This window comes from Cupressus sempervirens, chromosome 8 (assembly GCF_028749045.1).
Source record: "Cupressus sempervirens isolate cs-2001-9-10 chromosome 8, ASM2874904v1, whole genome shotgun sequence".
NCBI classification, from domain to species: domain Eukaryota; kingdom Viridiplantae; phylum Streptophyta; class Pinopsida; order Cupressales; family Cupressaceae; genus Cupressus; species Cupressus sempervirens.
In genome coordinates this window covers 274,958,851-274,980,114 of record NC_143125.1, presented here as the reverse complement: position 1 = coordinate 274,980,114, position 21,264 = coordinate 274,958,851, and the positions used below count along the sequence as shown (strand labels likewise).

The 21,264-nt window shown below is 35.2% G+C and overlaps 1 protein-coding gene across 1 annotated transcript in view; it reads right to left on the bottom strand.

Annotated features, from left to right (window-relative positions):
• The window catches only part of LOC149542498 (DNA gyrase subunit B, chloroplastic/mitochondrial-like), a 239,640-nt gene that overhangs the window by 173,181 nt on the left and 45,195 nt on the right, over positions 1–21,264 (bottom strand). Inside the window, exon 6 of the mRNA XM_089797436.1 lies at positions 11,644–11,745. Within this exon, the coding sequence (XP_089653562.1) occupies positions 11,644–11,745 (102 nt within the window). The remainder of the gene's footprint in view (positions 1–11,643; positions 11,746–21,264) is intronic.

Sequence of the window (21,264 nt, the reverse complement as noted above, 5' to 3'; positions counted from 1 at the left end):
TTGAGAAATTCTATCGAAGAAGTCACAAGCTCCTGGATTTTCGATCTGTAGCTTTGGGAACCAACACAAGAGACAGGTTCATTTCTTGTAATAAATTTATATCATTATAATCATTGAGGATATTAAATAAAACTTCGAAATAATTCCTTTGTAGAGATTGTTCTTTATGCTTGTGTTGAGACAATTATTTTCATTTCAAAATTGGCATGCGAGTAAAGTGTTGCTTCAGTACCATTATCTCTTACCTACACATATCTGTAAAACTAAAACAAGAAAATTATATTTCCATTAGTAATCAAAGAGAGCTGGCAAAGAATTTGAATATTAGTTTTCAAGGGTTGCTTGAAAAGTGTTTGACAAAATATCGAGCCACTAAACAATAAGGAATTGGTGCTTAGGAAAACTATCACAAGTTCGGGGTGATTACAGTGGTATCAGAGCGGTTTCTTGCCAACCTATAGGAATTGAGCTCGGATTTTTTGTGTTGAGTGTATTATTCAAAGTTTGTTAGCATTTGGTTTGTCGATTGGTATTCAGCATTCATGGATGGTGGCAAAAGGTTTATTCTAAGTAGATATTATACCCGTAGAGGTTGCAACTCTCAACCTTGGGATGGAGAGCTAGATATTCAAATTGGTTCTATTGGTGACAAGGGTGTTGAGAGTTCGGGTGGTACTATCAGTACGGAATACAAAGATGTTGGCACATGTTCCAAGATTGACAGAGAGGCTAGAGAGACTCCCAGGGACTTGGCAGCGTAAGAGCACCAAGTGGTACCTACAATAGCTTCCTGACACTCTGTAGTAGCTTTCTGACACTCTGTAGCGAATAGCACTCCCTCATGGACGGAGTGGGGAGAGGGCTTGAGAAGATTCTATTGGTTCTCATAGATCTCGAGTTGATGATAAGTCCAAGGCTGGTGACAGATACAATGTTCAAGTACGAGTTAGGTTAGATGATATGGTTCACAAGACTAGAGATACTCGCACATATGATAGGTTGCAAAGGCACATGTTTTTGGGACTCGAGAAAGATGCGATCACTATTGAGTCTAAGGCTACTCCTTTTGCTAATAACATGGTGGCACACTTTGTGGAGTGGAATACTTTACTAGAGGCAATAAAGGAACATTTAAATTTGGATAGATTTCTAACTCAAAAGCAGGAGCATTCCAGAGCAAGGACAACACTTGAGAGACAAAGGCTTCGAGAGATTGACTTGAAAAAGGTTGCTAGTAAGATGAGACTGGAGCACTTCAATGCCAGTGGGAGAGTTATAGCTCAAGCTTAGCTCCATAAGATCGACACATATTTGGCATTACATCAAATGACTGAGGGGGACGCTATCAAATTTGGTGTATTGCATTTTGAGTTGCCTGTGATTGGTGATATCATGGTTTAGTTTCGCTTTATCATGATCAAATCACTTCCCATTAGGAGTTTGTGGATCGTCTAATCCAGAGGTTTGATAGGAAGGATCTTGAGGTGTGGTTCAGAAAGTTGGCTCAACTAAGACAGTTTGGCCGCTTAGAAGGTTATATCAATGAATTCAAGAGGCTCTCAATTATGGTCTATGATATATCTAAGCGCAAACGTGTGATGTTGTTTATGGAGGGATTGATTAAGCCACTCTGTGGATGCGTTGAATCATTGGACTCATCTTCCTTATAGGAGGCGATGAGGAAAGTGTGATATTTAAAGTCATCTTCTTGAGGCAAGGTTGCTTCGAAATCTTTTGTTCCTCGGCCTGTGACGAGGATTCCCCACCAGTTGTTGAGGACAAAGGCAAGTCTACGGAGAAGATCAATGAATACTTCTAGAGAGGATATGAGGAGGAGACATCTTTGTTATTGGTGCAAGAAGCCTTTATTTAAAGATCACACTTGCACATAGAGGTCGAAGGGGGTCACGAACTATGGCATGTGGGTTTATACTACTATCGTTGAGGGGGAGTCATCATGAAATGAGGATGTCAATGGGGATGGTCATAGTGACAGTAGAGTTTATACTCTGATGAATGTTTACAGCCTTGTATATGACTGGCATGTTTGGGATTGGCATCAGCTAAAGAGTAGGCCTGTGACTAAGCTAAATTGTTTGTAGGATGGTTAGATGGGTGTAGTAGAGGAAATTATGCTAAGATCTACAAAACTGACTTTTGGTGATGTCTTGACCTCTACATCATCAGCGCAGGTACTGGATGCTATGTTGAAGGTTATGGTATTGGTTCTTATGATGGTAATGGCATACACTTGGTTCAGTGATGATAGAGATGTCACGTGTTTCTTATGGGATCTTGGTCAAGGTTTTACTGTGTTGCCAAATTGCTTGAGGACAAGCAATCTTGGCAAGGGAGGACTATAAAGTCCCCATTTTTTGTGAGCGCTTGTGATTGATTGAGTCAGTTCATCATAGCAAACCTCATGACTTGACAATGAGATTTGAGGGTCTTAGTTCTAGATTTACTATTTTTAGTAAGTCTAATTCGAGCAGTTGCCTTATTTGGCAATACAGATGGTGGCGTTGGAAGTTAGTCATCACCTACACTGGATGGGGCTATTTATTGCATAGGCTCGTATTTATTAATTAATTATTAAAAGTTTACATTATTATATGGTGTTTTATTATATTTAATGTTATAAAATGATGTTGTGTTGATGAAGCTTATTGAGTGGAGTTACATTAGGGAAACTAAGTACCATTTGGGGATTATAAATATGAGCTCATTGTGAAGGAAAAGGATCCGATTGTCTTCTTTCTTTTTTTTGTCTTGTGAGGGTTTCTAAGTTTCTAATTTTCAATCCACTTGTTGTGGTATAAGCGTTGGATTTGGAGAATTGTGATTAAGTTGGTGCTTTGAAATCACTGCTAAGGTATAGTGATTTTTGTTTACACATTGAATATTCGTGTATTATCCTTATTGCATTTTCTATAGCTGGGAGAATTAATTGAGTTGGAGAATTCTAGAAGTACTTCTGAATTGGTTTATCAATCCATTGCTGGAGTATAATAAATTAAATAGTAATTCCTTACTGTTTGTCCTGTATCTGGGAAAGAGGATTTCTTGCATATATGTGAATTCTTTGAGCAGCATTGGAAGCTAGCATATTTAAGAGAAATTTGATATTGTGTTGGAGGCTACCATTTCCTGATCATTGGCAGCGATTTGCATATGAGGGTGCATTGTTTATTGCTGAAGCCACATAGCAAACTAGGAGGGCAATATCAGTCCATTTTAAAAGCCTGCGATCACATTTGAGAGGCTAGCGTCAACATATACTGGCCTGCGTTTTGCCTAGGGAGCCTGCAATTGGAAACTGGGAGCTAGCGTACAGCTTTTTGGGTGGCTGTGTTTGATGTACAAAAGACATAATAGGGTTATGTCTGCTAAATCTGTGATTGCCACACAAACTTATTATCTACCTGAGACATTCACAGCAGCAAAATTTTCCTCACGGACCTGCTCTTATGTTGGTGTTTAATCTACACATCCGAACATTACAATTTGGGTCTGCTGGTATAAGGAGAGTGTAATTTGATGTCCACTGCAATCGTTTTAAAATCTGCAGCAATCATTCCAAGAACCATACATAGTACAGGTTAATTTTTTTGTAATAAATATATAACATTACAGTCATTGAGGATATTAAATAAAACTTCCGAATAATTTCTCCACCGAGATTAATGTTTATACTTGTGCTGAAAGAATTATTTTCATTTCAAATTTGGTATGCTAGTAAAGCGTTGCTTAATACTTCAGTACTATTGTCTCTTACCTACACATCTTTAATACTGTTATCTCTTACCTACACTTGTTGAAGATGACAAGGAAACTTCAAGGGATCATGACAACCTTCTTGGCAACTGCGGGCAAGACATTGTTTATATCAGAGTGGAGCAAATGCAAGCTTGTTGGGGTTTTGCAGGTGATTCTCACAATCATGATGGGGCATCTTTTAGCGGATAGAGTCATCACCATGTGCACTTGTTTTGGGATCATGAAAGAAGAAGCTCAAGGAGGCTATTGAAATCAGCTACCATCCAATCAACCTAAACCGAGATGATCAGTGATCTATAAGCATGTTGTGGCAACATCTCTTATGTTCTATCGACGATCATCACCCTTGATACCCCCTTGGTTCCTCCCCGCCTCCTAGGCTGTCCTTTCACCTTTGTTGTATTCCCAGCAAGCTCCTTGCCATCTCCTCTCCGCCCAACCACAGCCAACCCCCCCTCCCCCCTTTCCTTTTGGCTTCTCCTTATTTTCTTTTGGGTCTTTTTGTCTTTCACTCTGTCTTTTTTTTGGGGGCTTTTTAGAGGTATTTCCTTTTTATTTTGTATTTCTTAGTATTTGTTAGACTTCTCTTTTTCTGCATTTGCATTTGATCCTATATTGTAAAATTTTCCTTCATTGTTTATATTTTTTGTATTTCTCCCATTTCTTTTACTTATTGGTTATTAGTTATTATTATCCTTTGAGATATTAGTTATAGTTCTTCACTTTTGTTTGTTGGCTCACATTTTTTATGCGCGCACACACACACACATATACATATATGCACACGTACATGCATATATATATATACATATATATATATATATATGTGTGTGTGTGTGTATATATATATATATATGTATATATATATGTATATATATATATATATATGTATATATATATATACACATCTACATGTGCTTGTATATACACATGTACATGTGTTTGTATATATATGTGTGCATAAAAAATGTGAGCCAACAAACAAAAGTGAAGAACTATAACTAATATCTCAAAGGATAATAATAAGTAATAAGTAAAAGAAATGAGAGAAATACAAAAAAATATAAACAATGAGGGAAAATTTTACAATATAGGATCAAATGTAAATGCAGAAAAAGAGAAGTCTAACAAAAATAATAACTAATAAGTAAAAGAAATGAGAGAAATACAAAAAAATATAAACAACGAGGGAAAATTTTACAATATAGGATCAAATGTAAATGCAGAAAAAGAGAAGTCTAACAAAAAGTTTGCTAGACTTCTCTTTTTCTGCATTTACATTTGATCCTATATTGTAAAATTTTCCCTCGTTGTTTATATTTTTTTGTATTTCTCTCATTTCTTTTACTTGTTAGTTATTATTATGCTTTAAGATATTAGTTATAGTTCTTCACTTTTGTTTGTTGGCTGACATTTTTTATGCGCATATATATACATGTACATGTACATGCACACGTATATGTACATGCACACGTACATGCATATACCTATATGTGTGTGTGTGTTATTAGCTTATATAGAAGTTATTATATATTTATATATGATAATTCTATTAATTGTTTTAGATATTAGTTTATATATATATGTGTGTGTTAAATCTATTAATAATTAATATATAAATTATATAATATTATTAACTTATATACAAGTTGTAAGATTTATATATACTTATATATTTCTTTTGTGTGGTTTTTAAGTCTCCTATAGATTCTCTTTCTTATATTTATTTTTTGGGTTTTTTGGTTTTGTTGACTTTTCTTTCTATGGTCTGACTTAGTTCTATTCTTTTTTCCTTTTCTATCTCATTGTGTGTGCCTCTTCCCCCATCTTTTATTCCTTCTTATTGAGGCTTGGTTTGCACATTTCACTATTACATTCTTACATTTTCTCATCCTGATGATAGATCACAAAGTATGATCCGAAATGTTGATGCTAAAAAACACACACACAATCGAATCTAGAAGCAAAATTTCCTACTACATTGTTTTTTCACTTCTACCATATGATCATCTTGAAACCAACTTATCCCATTATACATGGACAAGGATGTTTGAGTCTTCTGAATCCCAATCTCTATACCATTTCCACAGATACAAGGTTATTTGTACTTCTACCATCATCACTTTGTAACATCTACCATCACACTTGCAAACAATTCCGAACAACTGCCTCCTCTGCATAGGCTCCGATTCCTTCTTACTTAACTCTTCTGAAAATCAGAGATTCTCCCATCTCAAGTCCACCTTCTCTTCAACTAGTTCATCCTTCTGAGCTTGTTCCTATGTGTCAAAAGGCTTTGTTTACCCATGTTAGAACTAACCAAACATTGGAAAGCTCTATGACCAACATTCCCACATATGAAACAAGTACCTTTGAATTATATATTGCTTCTACTGCATCCCTAAGTCTTCTAGTCAGGTTCTTCAGTTTCCAGTTTATCTGTGTCTTTGTCAACAACTAGTTTATCCCTAACCCTAGGGGTACCTTGTCTTCTTTTTAACTTCTCTTTTTCCTTTCAAGCATACTAATAGGCATCCTCAATTGTACTAATCCTTAGCATACTTAACTCATCTTGAATGTTAAGTCTCAAACCGTTAACATTTCTAGCCCCCTCCTTGGATGACTCTCGATGTCCGAACCTAATTATCATCTTGTAGAACTCCTTTGTGTACTCTCTAACAGTCAGATCTTTCTGCTTTAGATTATATAACCTCTTAAACAACTCATAATCGTCTGATATGAACTTAGTCGTAAGTATAGAAACCATAACTTGTATCTAGTTATCTTCAGTCAACCATTATCTACCCTATCTTTCTTCAATTCTTTCTGCCCTAAGGCAGCATGACTTGAACTTAGTTTGTGCTAACCTAACTCTCTATGGATCCGTAACATCTTCAAGTTCAAAGTAATCTTCTAGTTGATTAATCCATTTTATCAATGAAATAACCCCAATAGGTTATAACTTCTTCCAACACCAAAAATCTTTATCCTTCAGTTGTTTGACATTTCGTCAAACACTTTGCAAGCAAGGGTCCTCTGACTGATATAACTTTTCGAAGTGCTACAGTGATTCTTGTTTGGATTTGCCTCAAAGAGAATGCTTACAAAAGACTCCAAATTGTCTAAACAATGACCTAACATAAATATGCAACTAATTTTTGGCAATAGTGAATGCATATATGAGTTCTAATCATGAAAATGATCACCTACAGCCAACTGGTATTTTAACAAACAGTCGGTATGCAAACTAACTGGCTGATAAAAAATGATATATTAATGCTCAAAGACAACTATTAATGACCAGCAATTGTATCTCCTTAATTGAGAATGAGTATCCAATACAATATTCATACTAAGTTAGCCAAGACTCTTGGCATTTACAAAGATATCAAAATATGATGATTGTTGGTAAAGTAATATGCACCTACAGCTGCCAATGAAAACTAATGCAACACTAAATATCTAACTTCAATACTCCCCTACAGCAGTACACTAATCACATGCATGATTAAATACAACTAAAGCCATGGATTGCTGATACCATTGTGAGGAATGTAAAAATGAATGATATATCTATTAATGAATGATAGGTCTGATACGAAATGACAATTACAACAGCACTCTATAGTGAAAGGCAACTATGAAAATACACATCAGACCTAGCATATGAAGTCGCCTTAGAGAATAGATGTATTGCAATACCACTGAACAGAAAATAACCTCCTCAAGTGCCCAAGTTGTGCCTCTCTAGCTGCCGCCCCTGATTGTAGATGGCTGTAATAATTTTCTTTGCTTTTTCGAGATTGCTTTTTCGGATTGCTTTTTTTTTTTATTATTGGGTTGCTTTTCCGGACTTGCTTTTTCGGCCTGCTTTTTCGGTTCTGCCTTTTCGGCCTGCTTTTTTCGAACTGCTTTTTCGGCCTGCTTTTTTCGAATTGCTTTTTCGGCCTGCTTTTTTGAACTGCTTTTTCGGCTTGCTTTTTTCGAATTGCTTTTTCGGCCTGCTTTTTGTACTCAAATATTTTTTCTCAATGTAGCACAAATAGAAGACTGAAGTATCTTCCTCCCAGCTACAATAATTCAAGTGATATTTCACACCCTCAAAATCGCATACCAATTGAGAGTTTTCGTTCTCAATGGCCACAAATATTTTTTCTCAATGTAGCACAAATAGAAGACTGAAGTTTCTTCCTCCCAGCTGCAATAATTCAAGTGATATTTCACACCCTCAAAATTGCGTACCAATTGAGAGTTTTCGTTCTCAATGGCCAGTTGTGACTATTGCAGAAACCCTAGGCTCCACAATGCACATCAACAAACATTAACATCAACAACGACAAATCTGGATGGTTAGAATGAAGCACGAGGTGCCTATTTATTCTTTTTCCTCCACTTTCTCCAGAAGCTTCTAGAACATTATTTTGTTTTATCTATTAAGTGACTTTATAAAATATTTTATAATTCAAGTCACTTTATTAAATTAATTAAATATAAAGTTACTTTTCAATATTTATTTATTTGATAACTTTATAAATAATTAACTTAATACCACTTATTTATTTAATTAAAATAATTAATTAGTCATCCTCATAAAATATTCATTATTTTGGACAACCTAATTAATTTAATTAAATCAAATTGCCTCCAAAATGGGGACATGACAATCAAGTCCTCTCGATGTAAATAACTAGACAACCATGCAATATCAAGTCTATGACTCTTGCCCATTTGTGTCATAACTCTCAACAATCTTTCCTCCTCAACGGGAATATCAACTTTTGTTGTCTCAAGAGCTTCGACGACTTCCTCAAATTCATCTTCATTCTCAAGGTTTCTCCTAGCCCCAACTAAAGCATCATGGATCTCAATTCTTATATCATTTCTGAAATCCTCTATCATTTGCTCTAGTCTTCTAGGATTAGAGCTTCTAAGAAGCAAATCTACCAAGATGCCAATCTTCAATTTCTTAGGTTCGGTGATTTGATCACGAGTATTGATTGCCCTAATCCAATTTGACAATCTGCCAACAACAACAATTGCCTCAAGCAACTAGATCTACTTGATAACCAGAAAACTTATCCAAATTGCCAACTAAACAATCCTCCTTGTGCAACCTCCACAATTGCAGGTCAGCTTCGATCTTCTACCACCCCACAACAAGGCTCACAAGTGTGATATCCAATTTTCCAACATAAAACCCTTCTTGCCACCTTGCATTAGCCTTCGACTTATGCAGATCAGAAACTCGGCTTCAATCACTCCATAACAACAAGAGATGCAAGTTAAGACAGGGGATTCCAAGTGCTTGGTCAACGCTAATGTACAAACAGTAAGTTTCTCCAATACCACTTGACACAATCAAGGATAGAGAATCTCTAACGGAGATACCCAACTCTGCAGCCAGAATATGCAACAGCGGAAATGCGAAACAAACTAACAAGCATTGAACACAATATGGAAGAAATATCAATAAATTATCATCAAATTGGACTGCAAATGTAGTCATAACATAACCAGAGCTATCCCAATTGCTTCTCCAAACCTATTCTACTATCTAATAAACTATCTCTTCTACCACACTTTGCACTACCTTCCACTGCCTAAAACTAGAAGCACTGCCCTACACATATACAAGATCGCTAGCCACAAGTCTGTTTTTTCGATCATTAATTTCCAAGACAAAGGAAACGTATTACAAACATATAGGTCTGGAACCAAATCATAAGAACAAATCTAAATGGATATATTGTGTCATGCGAACATACAAGAGGGTCGATGAAACATGTTACAGCGTATAGAACAACGCATCATTACTCATCGCACATCGTCAATCTTCATTGCAAGTTGCAACTCGCCACCATAACCGTTAGAACAAGAAAGCCACTATAGACCTGGACCAATCTTAACATAACTCCATCTCGAAACATCAAATGATGCAAAGCTAAGCATAGGATCTACATGTTGCCTATAACAAGTTGTAAGGATCGCATAAAAATCAAGCCAATTGGATCGATCGCAAGCTAAAACAACAGGAAAATTCTCCAACTAACAGTAAACAAACAAATTGAAAGGGTATTGTTGGGTGATGCGAGAATGTCAAGGACCCAAGGACGCTCCTGCAACAATTTTGCTTTACCTAAAACAGTAAAGGCAGTCACTAAATTTGTGTGAGCTGTAACCAGAGTGGATTCTTCTTCTACAATATTTTGGTGTAATAAGATTAATTCCTTTCTAATTTGGTGATGGTATTCTAACATTTCCATTGCTTTCTAATGACAACTATCCAGTATGGTTCTAAAATATTTTTTTACTTGTTATTAGCAATAATATTTGGCAAAACGTCCTTGAAGAAAATGAAGTGGCCGATGAAAAATTTGGGCAGAGTATCTAAAACTCAATAAGTTTCTTCAGCAATAATCAAGTTATCCTAAATGTAATCTACATGAACTTGATTCTCATATATTCTTCTTTGACATGTTCTGGTATTCAAACAAACCACAAATCCAGGAAATCTCTTGTTTGTCATATCTTTGTTTCTCAATCTCAATTAGCTCTTGAATTGGCTGTCCGTTAGTTCTTTCATATGCTTGCAACTCTGTGATGTGTCATCAATGGTTATTTTTAAGGAACTTCTGCTTCCACTCGACTTCAGCCTTTTTTGTCTTTGTAAAAGCAATGGAAACACAAATCTTTAGAACAAAATGCTGCATTCTGCAACTGCATGCAAGAATAGTATGACATACCATGAATGTAAAACTGAAGAAAATAAAAGAATGATAACTTTACTACACAATGTGGTATCAATCCAAAGCTTGGTAAAAACATGTAACATCATCACCCTTTTCCCTGAAATTCCGCTTACTATTTATCAAAAAGACAATTTCAAATTAAGACAGAATCGTCCACAATATGACAATTAGAAACTCAACTAGGCCAACAAATGCATTTATGTTGATACTTTAAAATGATAACTACAGTAGTTTTACATCAATCTATTATGTTCTAGAATTCAAATAGTAAACTCTTAAAGATAGAAAAGGTGATGTATGTGTAGCTATTTTTTAAATTTTCATTCTGAAGTCTTCCAATGAAACATGGGCAAGTCACACATCCCTGGGGTTGTCCAATCAGGTAGTTTACAACCATCCACACGAATAATAAATGGCATTTGAAGCACTCAGTGAAGTCATTTGGCCTTCCTCTGGGGCTTCCTGGCCATCATAATGCCTTATTTTGATCTGGCAAAGCTAGGCTGCGCTCTCATAAATGATTTTTAATATGCTGCCTAAAATAGTTACAATTCTTGTTAGAAGAACGACAAATTCATATCCTTTGAAAGCACTTAAATTGTACTTTGCTCTGAGCAAAATAGCTAAGAATCAGACATAATCACATGAATTCAGCATCAATCTGGAAACTGTCTACCAATTTCTCGAATGACTGAGAAGCACAATTACGGTGAAGATACACGTCTTTTACAAAACAAAGACACAGGTCTTACCTCTGTATGTAATAAGACTACAAGCAAAATCTGATAAAATTTAAATTTAATGATTTTTTTGTTACTATTTAGAATATAGGCAACTACCTAGATGAGCTTTAAATTATGGAAACACGTAAGTGATATTTCGAGTATGAATCAATGATTGTGTACTTTCAGGGTTTCATGGATAGAAGTATGGGGCATGTTTGAATTTCATGTTACTAATATTCAATCACATTTTTTCATGTCCCAATTCATCTGGTTTAAACCTCTGAAAGATTTAGCTCGCTTTGAAACAAATTATTTTTTATGTATCCATTATATAAATGCACTAAAAAACAGAATAGCAACTACTCACAGTAAGAGGGAAGAAAAGCAAGCACCTCAGACAAAGCATTCACAACAGAAACGCCAACGCCATGCAATCCTCCAGAAACACTATAACCACTGCTGTCACCGCCAAACTTCCCACCAGCATGTAACACCTAATATTGTAGGAACAAGAAGTAAGTTGCATCATTTAAAGCAAAGCATATACAGTTGGTTGGTTGGTTAGTTAATAGTTACATCTTATTGTGGGACAAAACCTTGACAGAAAAAACAAATATTGCTAATGAAATGTCATTTATGTTCCTGCAGAAAAATATGAAAGACAGAAAGCATTTATGCTTTAGAGAGATATCAAGTAAACAAATAAAAGAAACATATTGACTGAAATATTTGTGTCCTTTTTAGCACCCAAAAAAATAGAGGAACGTATATATTTATATATTAAAATCTGCTCAGAAGATACATCTGGGGTAAAATCTGTTAATAGTAGTATGGATATCACAAAAATGGCAGGACAGGACCGAAACACTCCATTACCATGCCTTCTTCTGTCACCTACAAAGGGGATCATCCCTGATATGGTTTTGCATGCACAGAGGGGACCTTTAAGAACATTCCCCTCTGTGGGTGCACCCAACGTTGATTGTGGAGCATGCAGACATCTCCCAATCAGAGGATAGCAGAACATCATTCACCATTCATTGAAAAAAACATGTTCTAAATATATTTAAGCTCCATAAAAAAAATCACATATGTTAGCAAGTTTCTGAACCGCTATTTCCTGGGAAGCCTGAAAAACAGAGAAGACAGTATTGGTTTAGATTAAGGAGTTAACTGGGGTATTGGATTAATAAAAACACCACATCAGTGTGCAATGCCTTTGTCAGGTAAGAAATTTATAATACAGCACTTGGAAGCAAGGGTTTACACCAGTTGATAAAAATCAAGTGCGTCATTTTTTTTTTCCCTAAATTTCTGTTTATTCGTTACCAAATAAAACATACAGATATGTTTTTCAATTCTTGTTTTGTTCCTAAAATAGTTCAGAAAGTTCTTTTAAATATAACTATTGTTTATAATCTCATCTTACACAACCTATTTTTGTTAGAAAGTTGTGAGAATGAAAATGTTAAAAAAAAGTATTTCTTATATGCAACCTTTAAAAATTGAATTTCTTTTTTCTCATTGCAGTGTGCTCCGATTCAAATTTGGTAACATTATTCTTAAGTCGACAAAACAACCAAAAACTTTAGAAGACCACCTGTGACAAGTCTCCTCAATAGCCCAAACTGTAAAAATCAAGGTTAATAATCAGTTAGCCCTCCTGAAGCTAACCTACTCGAAGGTCTGCTATTAATCATTTCCAAGTACCCAAACAATTGCATGTCCAACACCATGGCAAAGAGTTTTGTAAATGCGTGCTCAACCATATTGAACCTATAGTTGCAAAGGATCAAAAGTTGTCCAAGCTTATCAACAGGAGAAAACCAATGAAGAAATGCTCTTAAAGAGAGCTACAAACCTGTAATCTCCACCATCTCCTTAAAATTTTTACAAGACAGATGCTCAATTTGAAATTTCAAATGCATAGCAAAACCTTATATTCGACTTCTACAATGCTCAAATGTCATCGTGAGCTTTCTTCAATATATCTACAATGTTCTACGAGCCTGACTTTTCTCAGGATTATTTGCTTAATCACCATACTTTGTTGCTGCTATCTGAATACAGCCACCTGAATCTGACATTGCTTGAGACAAGCAACATTTTGGGTGCAAGGACGGTTATGTCGCCTACGCTAGTACCATGAACTCATTAACTATAATAATATTAATGTTTTAAACACTATTATAAAATATAATAATATTAGGGATCTCCATTTGGTGTACTGGTGTTGTGGTTGCACTGTTAATGGTGCAACCAAGCTTCAAATCCCCGCTTACCCCAAAACAGTGTTAATGTTGGTTGAGCCACCTTGATTGTCGCGTGGTGGTGGATAGGTGCACGTGTATGGTGAACTAATGGAGTTTTTGATGTTCTAGCAAATAGTCAATGTAGATGGAGATAACGATGGTCAACTCTCAAGATTATCGTTGGGCTAGGAGTGCTCGTAGACCCTCTATTGAACCCACGGCAGATGTGTTGGTTGTGCCCCTCGAGCTTGGCATCCCTGCTGGGCTCCTGCGCTTGCAAGTCTTGGGTGTTGGGTTCGGGTATGAGGTCCCCCAAATATGTGGCCTCACTAGTTCGTAGCTCTAGTCAAAAGTGAAATGTTACCGATCAAAAATATATATACTAATATCAGTTAATTCAATAGTAAAAATAGCTTTTGTGAATAACAATAGGTTTTTTCATGTAGCCTTCATTTTGAAATTTTTGGGCGCCAATTTCCTTTCATGACTAGCCTGATCTTCTGTGGGCATGATACAGTATAAATAAAGGCTTCTGCATTCAAAAGAAGGTTTTTTTTCATGTAGCCTTCATTTGAAATTTTTGGGCGCCAATTTCCTTTCATGACTAGCCTGATCTTCTATGTGCATGATACAGTATAAATAAAGGCTCTGCATTCAAAAGAAGGTAACGCTTTTTTATGAAAGAATTCAAGTTGCTACTTCTGACTGCTGTTTAAGTTGGAACTGGGACGAAAGCTCCATATTCAGTTAACACAAGTAGGACAAAAGCCCTGATTACTAATTGTGCATTGAGCTTGTTAATCCCAAGATATCAACCTTGAATCTAATCAAGTTGCTATCAGCTCTGTCGGGCGCCACCACAACAAGAGGATTTTGACAAGATTTTCAATTACTAGCACCTACAGGACTTTTGTCCTACATTTTGTCACCACAAACTGTTGGTAACAGCACGAAACTTTTTCAAGCTAGTTTCGCGTATCTCTAAGCTTGAATCTGATATTCACTTGTTTAATGCTGATCGATCAATCGACTTCAATTCATATATCAAATTGTTTTATTGAAAGCTTTCATCAAATCTTTTTTCGTTTTTCTTTTTGTCGAGCCTTTGCTTGATTTTTGAGAACTTCATTGTCCTTTTCTTTGCTTTTGAGTTTGTGTTTGTTGGATTTTAGTCCTTTGGTTTCACTCATGTCATGGCTTTCGGTTTCACTTTCGATTTGGTCTAACCTAGAACGTAATCCGAGATGTCAGTCAAGAGATATGGTCATTTCAGTGCCTCAAAAGTGGACCTTTTGATGCAAAAGCACAAATTAAAAATATCATGTTTATTTTTAATTTGACATTCACTTTTTGAAAAGTATAACATAAATTCACTATATGTTATGTTTTAAAGTTACTTTATCATTTAAATTTTCACTTAAATTCACTATAGTGCACTTTATGTTATAATTTTAAGTTGAATTACTTTTTGATTTTTCACTTAAAGCCACTATATAAGCTATATAGTTTCAGTTTAATTTTTTATTTTTAAATCAAATGCTCATTGAAATGTTACATTTTATATGATATTTATGTGTTATATTTTTAATATGATATATAAATATTGTTTATGTCTCATTAAACTAACATTTTAATGAAATTAAATGGATATATGTTTGTTAAATGACTTTAAGTCATCAAAAGTGGACATTTTATATGCAATTACATGTAAAATCCATCAAAAGTGGACATTTAACATGTCACTGCATATAAAATTCAACTTAAAAGCACAAGACTATCAAAAGTCGACCTTTTTGGTATTATTAAATCAAAAGGTGAGTTTATATGTCATTGTATCAAAAACATGAGGTGTCACTTAAAATATGCAGTCCTCGCCAAAAGGTATGATTTTGACCAAATGCATGTTTTAAAATGTGTCATGCACTCCAAAAGGTCCGATTTTCTTTGATAAGAGTTTTAAAATATGCATGTTGCCCCAAAACGTTCGATTTTAACTAAAAGCATATTTTAAAACATATGCCCCCAAAAAGGTCCAATTTTGGAAGAACACATGCATTTGCTCTCCACGAACCCGATTTTGCTCATTATGAGAGATTTTCTTCATGGTTTCACATGAGATCATTCTCAATAGGGTCGTTTTTGCTTGGCAATGGATTTTCTAGCACCAAAAATGGATTCGTCTTGCTGAAAATCATTTTCTTGAGCTCTATCCTAGAGCACATTTTTGAGAAAAACTTCAAAAAACAACATTTTTTATCAACGCTTTTGCTCCAAGATGAATCGATTTGGTCTTATTTGGTGATTACATGGCATATTGGTGCATGATTTGATGTTTAAACACCAAATCAATTTGATCATGCTCCTTGGGGAAACACGTTTTTCACCAAAAACGTCCCATGAGCTTGTGCATGCAAAACGTTGGATTTTGGAGCATTATTAGGGCACATTTTGGCATCTTCCACCAAATACTCCTTTTTTGTTGCCTTCTTCCATTAGAATTTGCAAGAGTTTGAAAGATTCAAAACATTTTTGAAGACATTTTCACCATTGGAGCATCATTTTCCTTCATTTTTGGCACTTAATCTTCATGTAAGTGGACTTATTCTTTCTTGCTATTTAATTTGTGCTTATGTTGCTGATTTTGTGCACATTATTGCTTGATGATTGCCACTTGTTGAAATCAATGCCATAGAAAGTGCATTTTTCTTTTAAAAATGAAGAAATTGTTCATTTTCTTGTTTTTGGTTTTTTCCCAATTTCCAAATTCAAATTTGTGTGTTGAAGTGTTTTGCATCTTGACATCTTTGAGTCACTCTCCAAAGGTACGTTTTTCTTTTGAGTTTTTGTGCTTTGTGTTTGCTTGCCGGTTTTCTCCACTTTGGAGAAATCACAAGTTCTTTCCCAAGAACTACTTGTTTCACTTCATGAACTACTTGTTTCACTTCATGCGAAAGCATCATCACGTTTCACTTCCATCTTCCATGTCACAACACTTTGCATTTCATCCGACAAATGCAGTTACATGTTTTCCATCTCATTCACCATCTACACATGCATGTAATCCCATTTTTCGCTTCCATTTTCACTCATTTCACTTTCTACATCCATTCACATGACACGATTACACGAAAAGCCTTACGTGTAATTGCATCTCAAAGGTTCAATTTTGACTAAAAGTGACTTTTTTAAAAGTCAAAAAGATGTCATTTTCATCTTTCATGTACTTTGACTTCACCTTTTCACCAAAGATGACTATAAAGCTCATTATCCCTCTTATTTTCCATTTCCATTTCTCCATATGCATTTGCGCTTTCGTAAGCAAATATACATGTTTCTGCATCCTTCCATGCTTTGCACCTCATCCTCCATTCGCACTTGCATGTAAAGTACATCCTCCATCCGCATTTGCATCTCATCTCACCTTTCATCTTCCATTATGTAATGTCCCTTGGAGTATCTGCCTTAATTTTGTGTTCGAATGACAAATTCCATTGACTAAGGATTGTAAGATGGATCAAATTATAATTGAATACATTGATTTTTTCCTTTTAACAAGATAAATCTTTCTAATATGAATCACTAGTACTCTTTGTTCTTTTTATCCGTTTTTGTAACCCCTTGTTCCCATTCTAGTCAATTGTTTGAATGGAATGAGATGACTGTGTTTTCTATCAATTTCTCCTGTACGTCTTTAGCCCTACTTGTTCTCCACCTTGATGCTGATCAGTTTGGATTATGTCACTTCTAAAATGTCTATGTGATGATATTTGCATACTGGAAAATAAAAAAATTATTTGTGTAATTTGGTGATATAAGACTATTCTTCCTTTGATGTTTATTCCCATTACATGTAATTATTTACTATATCTTATAATTACTCCTCTTTCTTTGCGTATTATTCTCTGACTTCTCCATAGTTAACTTGATCACTAACCTTTTGGTTGTATAAGTTCTATGTCTCTCTTGTGAATGGTAACTAACTAAGTGTTTTGTGTACTTGACCAGCTTGGAATTCTCCTTATCATCCTCTTACTTTTTTTTTTACAACTCCTCTTATCTCTGATTGAATCTTCCATGATGAACGTGTCCTCTATCCTCTCTAATTGTACTACTTTTGCTTTTGATTTCCTTGTAGTTTGAGGATTCCCCAATTCCATCCCTTTGCGCTAAAAATAATGTTCTTTGCTTTCTCATGTACTCTGTTTTATATAATTTCTGAGTATGGTCATGTGATACAATCTATCGTTTTCTCCGAGATGTGGTAATTGGCCGCTGCTGTCTCCCAAACTTGGTGGAAATCTGTATAATTCAAACCCACGTGACTAAGTACTGGGTCGAGGGATTAAATGGACTCCCGTAATTGTCCTTCACAGCTAGCCTTGGTCTATGGCGAGGATGAATTGATCGATTCCTGGCATGTGTGGTTCACAGTGATGGTTTCTAATTTCTTCCTCTAATTAATTCGTGCATATCCTCCTTGCTCAATATTTGCTCCAATTATTACTGACTCAGATGTTTCGAATTGGTTTTGGATAATCCAAGGGTAGTTTCCAGTGTTACATTTTTATGAAACTTAAATCCCTTATTGTTGTCGATTATATACCATATATTTCTTTGTCTTGTCCTTCTGAGATAAGATTCTCTTGCTAATAATGATATTGTCCACCTTCTATGTGAAGCTTCAGGCTCTATGTTATTCTCTCGTGATTCTACCAGTCTTCCTTACTGTTGAATGACTTCTACATCTGTTATTTCGTACCTCACGAGCAACCTCCACACAAATAATTGGTTGAATCATTCCCAATTAATAATCTAATTCTCCTATTATATCTTTGGTATTTGATTCTCTTCTCGCCAATAGCTCTCCTCCAAATCGCTACTGCCTGGAAATACATAATCCTTTCTTCATTTCCCTTTTCCCCCTCGGTATGCACAAAGTTTTATTGATTTATATCAATCCAATCCTCTAAGAGACACGTCCCTTAACCATTCATCTGAATATTTGATAACTAAAATCATTCATCTCATGATATTAATGGACCCTAATCAATTTAATGGATCCTAATATTCTTATTTATTCTCTATAAAATATATTTTTAATATTATCAATCAATCATATTATATTGTATTATTTCCATACAATTATTATATATAGTATTATTTTCATACAATTATTATATCAATTTGATATATTATAACTATATATGGTATATTTAACAATTATTATGTTTATCAATTTTCTTTCTTTCTCTATTATTATTATTATTTCAATCTTATTGTTTATTAAATTTTGATATTTATATGTAGTATTACTATCTTCTCGCATTATTATAATGACTTCAATAGTTATTAAATAATTTATCCTATTTAATCAACATAATTATAATAATTATAATTATATTTTATTTTATTTTTTGATTCTATATTGAAACTTCATTAAATTGATCTTGGGAATGGGGACATTACACGTTACATGTTGCACTTACATGTACTCATTTTTCATGCAATAATGCCTTGAAAACCCTAATTCATATTTGAAATCAGCAATCTTCATTCACACACATTCCCATGCATTCCACCTTCACACATTTTCATTTGATTCCATTTCATTCCATCTTCCATTTTCCACCTTCATAACACTTATTTCCGCATTCTGTTCATTTCATCTTCATTCAGCGCATATGCATGATGATTTCTTTTTAAGATCATTTCATCGGATCTACAAAGTCTCCAATCCTTTTCTAAACCTTTGTTGCTAATTGAAAATCAACTTGTATGGCGATTCCTTCTGAGGATGAGTTTAAGTTTTCGGATTTTTGTGTTGCAACGCAAGCGCAAGAGATGCCCTCATCAACAAAATTCAAAGGAAATATGAAATATGAATACGATAAAGAGTTGGCTTATGCAACTCCATCATCAATTGCATCTGTTCTTGATAATGTAATGGACACAATGATTGGTCATGTGGACATGGCTGACTTTCTGCAAAGAATTGAAAATCTTGTTGGTCATTAAATGAAGCGCATCAAAAGAAGCAACATTCGCTTGGTGTCTGCATTTCCTATGGCAGCCATGGAACCTGATTTTGTTCTTGGATGTGCACGACATTTTACTCCAAAATCAAAGACTATCAAGGACACTGACAGAAAGGTTGTCATTAGCCTTGATCAAGTCATTGAACAGATCTTCAAGGTACCACATAAAGCAAAGTGTGCAGATCTAACAAAGGAATCATCTTTGGCATGCTGGAATGGGCAAATAGGTGATTATCAAAAGTATGTCAACTAATACTGGTTAGACAATAAAAGGAACAACTTCTCAAGATGGCCAAAGACTGTTCATCGGTCTAACTTTAAACAAGAATACAAAGATCTCATCATCCTTCTCAACAAAGCTTATGGTTCCAAAGATTCTATTGATTTCGAGCCATGGATGTACAAGTTCATCTTTCAAATCATGTAAACCAAAGAACACATCTTTTGGCGAGAGCTGATCAGCACTGCACTTTGCCAGTAGATAGGCAAAGTGGGAACTTTAGCGCCCTTCTACATAAACTCTTACCTTGTTTATATCGTTGCTGCCATGGGATCTTTCTCTGGTCCCTCAACCAAGGGAGATTGTCTCCAAGTTCCTGTTTGGAATTACTATGACCAAATCACTTTGGCAAATAGTAAAATTCATTACAGAAGAGTCCAAGATGCCTTCTTTGGGCATTTTCGGTGCTTATTTGATAGACAGTTATCTGTCAAGAGAGTCTCTGATGTAGCATGGAAAAAGGTGAATCAATACAATTGTATTTTCATTCAATTTCCAACTTTTACATACTTAAGAGTTGAGTATTTCAAAGGCGAACCATATACCTTACCTAGGTATGCTACAGATCAAATCATCTTGATGGAGCTAGCTAGACAGCTTATGGATGTGCAGAGTGATCAACAAGCAATGCATAGGCCTAGTTTCAGCATTACCTCAGCTAAACCCTTGGCGATTGGCAACTATTCAATCAATTTTGTACCCAAAGCAAAGAACATTGAAGCAAAGTTGCAGTTGATTGCCAAGAAGAAGTTCAAGGCCAGATTTGACTTTGATTATCGAGAGATGAATTCTCAAATGAAAAGAACTTTCACACATGCTCATCACATCGAGGATATTTGGATTGATATGAGAACAAAGCTTGACATCATGAAGATGGACTACTGCAGATTAACCCTGCAACAGATAATCAATCTCAACATGTTGGAGATCCCTCCAAATTTCCAAGATGAAGATGACGACAACATTCTTGATCTGGAGTTTCATAAAGTTAGCTTTGATAAGAAGTGTCATTTTCCTATTCAGTGGCAATAGAAGGAAGTTACATCTATCATGGATAGATTTCAATCCATCTTGGTAAGCATTAACAAATGGCTGAAAAATAAAGGCCTTAAAAGAGTTATTCCTAAGATGGGATTAGATTGTGGAAGCTTTGGCCCTCCTGGCAGGAAGTCACGGCTAGAGATTACAGAGAAAGATGGTGCCTCATCTTCTGATGCTAAGGGTTCCTTCAAATTCAAATTGAAGGGTGAAAAAGGTTCTAAGTCTTTTAAGATCTCTAAACCAGTTCAAAAGTCAAAGGAAGAATCAAAAAAGGAACTGGAGACAGAATCGAATAAATAATATACAGACGAAGAAGGGGAAGTCATGATCATATCTCCCCCAAAGCCTGCACAAACTTGTGCACCTTCTAAACATGAAGCACCTTTTCTGGATGAGGTAGATGAC